Genomic DNA, 7067 nt, shown 5'->3' with positions numbered 1-7067 from the left:
AACAGGCTTCATGGAAGACCTTTCTCGAACCTGCAAATTCCAATTCAGTTCAGATGGAGTAAACTTCGCACATAAACAACATCTAAAACCTAATGACCTTCTTTTTGTGTTGTTGACACCTTATTAAGTCTTTAAGAATATAACAACATTCAGGAGATGCCAAATGATGTAATACCTCGAAGGTCGGATTACAGAGACAAATTCCAGAGTCTAATTGAACTTCTTATTAAAACAGGTCTTTGGTGTGCTTTTCAGCCATCAGTCTAGAGACACAGCCAATGCATTTGTCGACAGGCCTGCGTTGCAACAGCTGTCCCAATACATCCCTGCACATCTGTGGAGATCTTGGTGAGAGATGACCTCTCACCACTCACGCTTTATAGCAGCTGCCCCCTCACAGTCCCGGACCAGCCGGCACCGAGGTGCATCCTGGGAATCCACGAGAGCCAGTCTGTGGGCCCCCTTCCCACGACAAAAATCTGCAGTCTACATTTAACAGGCCGTTACTGTAGACACGGTGTGTGTGAACGTGTGTAAGACTAACACTGGAAGAAAAATAGCATCTCTCCTTTGGCTTGTGGAAGCAAAGATAAGGCACTTTGTGCTTCAAAAACGGCATCAGTACATTCTCTATGAGTCCAAACATTCAGTTATGGCTTAAACCCGTCCCAGCTCAATGCCGAGAGATGGCAAGCAGCTGTCTTGTCCTCTAGGCAGACGGACAGCAGCCAGAGAGGGTGTGTTTGTGCAGGAGGGACATGCGGCTGAAGGTACGAGAGCACGTTCCACACCGGTACTTCTTCACTTCGGAGTGGGTCTGCAGGTGAGCGCGCAGGTTCGAGCGGTCCGCAAACGCACGGTTACAGTGGGGGCATGAGAAGGGACGTTCACCTTAAAAAAAAGAGATCATTTTGTTTTTAGTACACACACATATATATAACCTCTACAGTTTAACTCTAAATGCAATTCAGGCAATATAGACAACAAGATTCTGCAAGAAAAGGTGAACCTTCAAACCTCATGCCACTCTGTTAGGTTGTTGTTTTTTTAGGTAGGGTTTAGCTAGGTATTTGCTTAAAAGAGTCCATCCCTAGGTTTCTATAAAATCCTTGTCTCTAGAAATGGTTAGGGAGTCTTTTTGGCAGTCCTTTATGCAGATAGTCAAGGTTTTACTTGGTTAGCCCCTGCTGATAGATGTGCCAGCCAAGCAACTGCCATTGACAAGAATGGGAATGTTATTTCTACAGATATTATAGACCTTGTCAGCTTTAAAGGTAATTTCACCACATTCCTCACATTTATCCTTTTAGTATCGTGCAGAAGTTACCAAGTTCATCAAATTTAAAAGACTATGAAAGACTGAATATAACAAATGTACCATTTTAACTCAAGTACAGAGCCCCACATGACGTGAAAGAAAAAAGAAAGATATAAGAACTTGTGCTTTTTGATTTATTAATTCATTTCTTGGTTTTGGTTAAATTGTGTCCATGTTATGCTAATTTGTTCCCTCGTTTTAGTTAGATTGCGCCCAAGTTGTACTAATCCATACCCTTGTTTTAATTGTGCCTAGAATTTAACTTAAACAAGGGAACAAATTAATAATCAATTAATCTCCATATATATATACTTTTGGGGATTTTATCACCAGTTTTATTGTCTGCCAAATGGAAATGCTAAATCCGTCAGCTTGGAAAAGTACTAGCACACCTCTTCTTGATATACTGCATAATTTGGGGCTTGGTGATGAGATAGTACAAGATTTATCATTTGTGTCCATGCCACAAACAATAAAAAAGTGCAGGATGAGATACATACCTAACTTTAATACTTCAAAGTTTGCTGGTCAGTTGCTGGTCCCCATTGACTCCCATAGTATGGAAAAAAACACTATGCAAGTCAATGGCGACCATTGAACTGAAGATGAGCTATCCCTTTAAGGGTTGACTTTGCATGCACCACTAACAGCCTCAATGCATCAGCTCACTCACCGGTATGTGTACGGATGTGTCCTCGCAGTAACCAGGGTCTGGAGAAGGCCTTTCCACACGTGGTGCACACACAGGGGAGTGTGTGTGAGCGGATGTGCATCTTGAGCGCACCCAGACTGTTGTACTCTTTGGGACAGTGCTTGCAGTGGAAGGCGGCTCTGGTGCTTGTGCTGGCGGCTCCTGCAGCGGTAATGACCGTCTGCGGGCTGGCGGTGCAGTGCGTGAGCTGATGGCGAGAAAGCGCGGCCGGGCTGCTGCAGGTCTTGCCGCAGTGGGCGCACTGGAAGCGGTCGGTGGGGTCTGGGCTGGGGGGATCAGATGTACGGCAGTCGTCTTCCTCTCCGCTGCTGCTGGAGCTGGACTGAGAGCTCAGGTCCAGAGGCCCAGGAGGAGAGGGGATGCTGGGTGACTCCGCTGTGAAGGAAAGGGGTAAGGCACTGGCGGTCCACACGAGCATGGAGGGATAGTTGGGCACCACAGAATCGCCTTCTCTGGTGGGGAAGTCATCCAGAGGGAAGCATTGTGGGAAGACAGCATAGCGTTGGTCTGGGGAGTGAAAAGATGGTTGCTGGACTACATGATATGTTTCAGATTGTTTGAGGTAATACTTTTACGTTTGAGGTAACACTTTATTTGTGACCCTGGAGCACAAAAGCAGTCATAAGTAGCACAGGTGTATTTGTAGCAATAGCCAGCAATACATTGTATGGGTCAAAATTATTAATTTTTCTTTTATGCCAAAAATCATTAGGATATTAGGTAAAGATCATGTTCCATGAAGATATTTTGTAAATTTCCAACCGTAAATATATCAAAACTTAATTTTTGATTAGTAATATGCAATTCTAAAGACTTTATTTGGACAACTTTAAAGGCGATTTTCTCAATATTTCGATTTTTTTTTTTGCACCCTCAGATTCCAGATTTTCAAATAGTTGTATCTCGGCCACATATTGTCCTATCCTAACAAACCATACACCAATGGAAAGCTTGTTTTGTATTCAGCTTTCAGATGATGTATAAATCTCAATTTCACAAAATTTACCCTTATGACTGGTTTTGTGGTCCAGGGTCACATTTGGTTAATAACTACCAAATATCTACTTCATACTCCAAATAGGGAGCTATGACTCACTTTTTGAGATATCTTAATCAAATTAAATTACTGTGATATACTACAGCTGAAGCATTTTAGCAGTTAGTTAAATTACATACTGCAGTTTGTGTAGATGGCATAGTGAAAAAGTACAAAAAAAATCACTAATCTATTTTAGAGTAGCCTAATATGATAAAAACTAAATAGCAAAGGCCCGGTATCACAGACAGGGCTTAGCCTAAACCAGGATTAGGCCATAGTTCAATTAGGACATTTAAGTAATTTTTATAAACATGCCTTAGAAAAAAAAAACATTACCAGTGTGCATCTTGAGGCAAAACAAATGCACTGATATATTTTAAGATCAGTTAGTGCAAGTTTTTTTTTTTCAGTTGAAACAGCTCAGATTTACATTTTAGTCTAAGACTAGGCTTAAGCCTTGTCTGTGAAACTGGGGGTACAAGTAATACGTTTTGGAAATATGAAAATGCTTTAAAAAAATAACAATACAAAGTATGGAAAAGGTTATGTCAACATTTGTGGTGGAGGACGTTCTGACAACTTTATGTGGCTGAAATTTTGGCTCACTAAGTTTTGACTAATCATAAACTGTTTAATTTGACATAGGCCTGCTGATATTGTATACAATAACAAACATAAACAAATACCTCTTGGCACACTCACCAGTTTGACTCTCCAGTTCACTGTAGTTTGGCTTCTTGTTGGAGAAATATTTCTTGACAAGAAATGAACGTGGCATTTTGTAAAGATCCTCCCCAAACTCCAGCGAAGGTTTTAGATGAACTCTAGATTGAGTCTCTGGAGAAGCCTCCAGAATCACAGTCTGCTTCAGTAATCTTTGCGCTCGGGGCGGATGGAAAGGTTTCTGACAGTCGCACATAGACTACTGCCATTCAGCCCCGACGGGTCTCTTCATATGAGGCTGGGCTGGGTGAGGGGGCGGGGCTTGCGCTCTGTCCACGCCCCCTGGAACACCCACTGACTGACCCCGCCTCCTGCAGGTGCCCGCGGGAAACACACCACAGCATCCAGCTTACATCCTCCTTACACGAGTTATATTCAGGCTATTAAACTAAAACAAAAAGGTAAGGAGATAAGGAGATCTGATTGAATGACCTACTGTAATGAGATGCGTTGCTCGGCAGCGTTAATAAAAGGTTGGTGGTTGTGGAAGTATTGTTGTTTGATTATTATAAATGCATTTGTAAAACTGTTCCTTGGACAGCTGAATTGTATTACTTTGTAAATTACTGTGGTTACATATCAGTTTAAATACACAGAAATAAACTGAAATAGCCTAAATATAAAGAAAAGCATAGCGCAAAAATACATAAAAGTATATATATATATATATATCATATTTCATAAACGTAAAACACATGTGAAAACTTGTTCCCGTCTTATGAACAACAGTCCTCTGAACACAGTTTAACCTTCAAATCTACACTGAAAAAAAAATGGTGTAGAAACAACTTTCCCCCAAATATTGCTAGTAAATCTCAGAAACAATTACAAAGAAACAGTGAGTAGCCTAATACTCTGCATTAAACAGTCATAAAATGTTTGGCTATTTTCAGTCCAATCTTTGTTTTAGGCTATTTACTAGCCTACTCAGTCAAATAATTTGCAGTGTACCTTTATTATAGGCTACAGTTTAAAACCAATATTTAAAACTGATTTGAAAACGCATTTGTTAAATACAGCCTTACACAATTTCAGCGTGTGACAACTAGCCCCGGTCACCCCTACAAAGGGCGGAATCCACAGGCTTAAATTTGACACAAAGCACAATTGCAAGTCATTTAACAATGAGGAGCACAAGCTACTGTTTATCCTTCATCTCCGGGATCAGAGGACACACATTAGACTGATTTCCAGCATGGACACTGCGGGACATGAGGAGCTCAGCGGGTGTGTGTGACTAAAAATGAACCCACTTCTCTGAACAAAAGTGTCTGTCCTGAACCCTCCTCTGATCCTCTCATTCACCGCTCACATCACACATCACCGGGAGACGAGGTGCTAACCTGTCCATCGGTAACTTTGTGAACGCACTTCTCATCGTGTCTCAGATTATCTGCGGGTGTTAAGAGCAGCCGTTCCCTCTGAGCTGCACCTGTGCTCGGGTCGGATTGTTCCGCAGACGCGGGTCAAACCAGCAGCTCTGCCCTGAAACCCCTCACACATTCCCACAGCACTGCCATTCCCTTCATAAACACCGCAACAAACAACAGAGCGTGCAGAGGAGGCGTTCTTCTCTTGTTGTGAACACACCAGATAGATGCTGTACTGTCGTATTGAATGTGTGTGTGTGTGTGTGTGTGTGTCTGTGTGTGTGTGTGAGTGTGAGAGTGAGTGTGAGTGTGTGTGTGCGTGCGTGTGTGCGTGCGTGCGTGCGTGTGTGTGTTTGAAACGTATGGTTGCTGCTATGCATTATGAGACACTGGGTACAGAAATATGTCTTGCATTGCTGTGATTCATGTAAAATAAACAAGGTAAATGCTGAACTATTAGTAAATAGACAAAACATTTCTATATATAAATGATTTTAGAGATAAAAGGCTTTAAAAGAATAATATACTTCTTAAAAGAAGAAAAAAAAATAATAATATATTTCTTATTTTGCGCAGTTATTGCACAAATAACAAACACAGAACACATAATTTTAAAAACTATAAATATGAATACTATTTTAATATTTGACTAATTATAATATTTTACTGTGAGAAACAGTACAGTACATAGACTACAGTTCAAATTGTTGGTGATATTTTGAAAATATTTTTAAAAGAATGCTCACGAAGGCTCCATTTATTTGATCAGAAATACAGCAACAACTGTAACGTTGTGAAGTATTGCAATTTATTTTCAAATATAATTTATTCCTGTGATCAAAGCTGAATTTTCAGCATCATTCCTCCAGTCTTCAGTGTCACATGATTCTTCAGAAATCAATCTAATATGCTGATTTGCTGCTCAAGAAACATTTCTGATTATTACCAATGTTTAAAACCGTTTAATATTTAAGGTTTCATGAGTAGAGGGTTCAAAAGCATCTAACATGTTTTTTTTATATAAATCTTTTGTAATGTTATTAAAGTCTTTACTGTCACTTTTGATCAATTTAATGCATCCTTGCTGAATAAAAATATTAATTTCTTAAAACAAAAAATCTACCAAACTTTTGAATGGCATGTAAATTATAAGGCAATTCATTCTTTTTAACTTCCAAAAAGCATGTTTACAGTATTTCACAATAAAATTGCATGTCTTCCTGAATCTATCATTATTTTTTATTAATTGTTCATTTCAACCAGTACTTTTACTGTATTTATACAGGCTTTATCCAGGCTGTAACGGGGGAAGGGTGTGGGGTGTTAAAGAGGAGCTGCTGGTCTTCAGATCCCCCGCCTGACACAGCATGAGCAAGATAAGGTACTGTATAAGACCCCCTCTGGAATTTAAGCTGAAACATATGGTGAATTTCACTTAACAACCTTTGTCTACCTTGATGACCTGTCTGTTAAGACTCTGCTGTTCCTCGGGACTCGACCTCAATCAAAACACGAGCGACTCTAAAGCAAACAAACCGGCGTCCTCAGATGACCGGCTGAGGCTGGATGCTGGGTGATGCTCACCATGTGTGAAAATAACCACAGATGTTGAAGAAAACACACTGCCTTGACGAGAATAATTACGAAACTAAATTTCCAAAGAGTGTTTTAGACCAAAGAAAGGGTAAACATTTGATTAGTACGTTATCTTTATTTAGATGGTGCCTTTTAGGCGGCTTATGAAAATGTGAACAACACTCATAAAAGGTCTTTGGAATGGCATTGTGAATTAGTAAGTAGCATTTTGTCTCATTTAACGATTTGTATATAGACATGACACAGTTATGGACCTTTTTTGTTTTTAAGTCAAGTATCACTGGCGCTATGTTGGATGCTTTCTTCTCA

General features: G+C 40.2%; 1 protein-coding gene across 1 annotated transcript; it reads right to left on the bottom strand.

The window, feature by feature from the left end:
* Window positions 1-446: 446 nt before the first annotated feature.
* LOC107694621 (protein snail homolog Sna-like) lies at window positions 447-4000 on the bottom strand. Its single transcript, XM_016494310.1, has 3 exons — window positions 3772-4000; window positions 1992-2537; window positions 447-891 (listed from the first exon to the last, which is right to left on the bottom strand). The coding sequence occupies exons 1-3, from the start codon at window positions 3986-3988 to the stop codon at window positions 710-712; spliced, it is 945 nt and encodes a 314-aa protein (XP_016349796.1). The 5' UTR covers window positions 3989-4000; the 3' UTR covers window positions 447-709.
* Between the last annotated feature and the right edge of the window lie 3067 nt (window positions 4001-7067).

The sequence above is a fragment of the Sinocyclocheilus anshuiensis genome, unplaced genomic scaffold, assembly GCF_001515605.1.
Source record: "Sinocyclocheilus anshuiensis isolate Anshui unplaced genomic scaffold, SAMN03320099.WGS_v1.1 scaffold3315, whole genome shotgun sequence".
In the NCBI taxonomy this organism is placed as follows: domain Eukaryota; kingdom Metazoa; phylum Chordata; class Actinopteri; order Cypriniformes; family Cyprinidae; genus Sinocyclocheilus; species Sinocyclocheilus anshuiensis.
The sequence above is the reverse complement of the archived record's forward strand: the minus strand, read 5'-3'. Positions and strand labels throughout refer to the sequence as shown.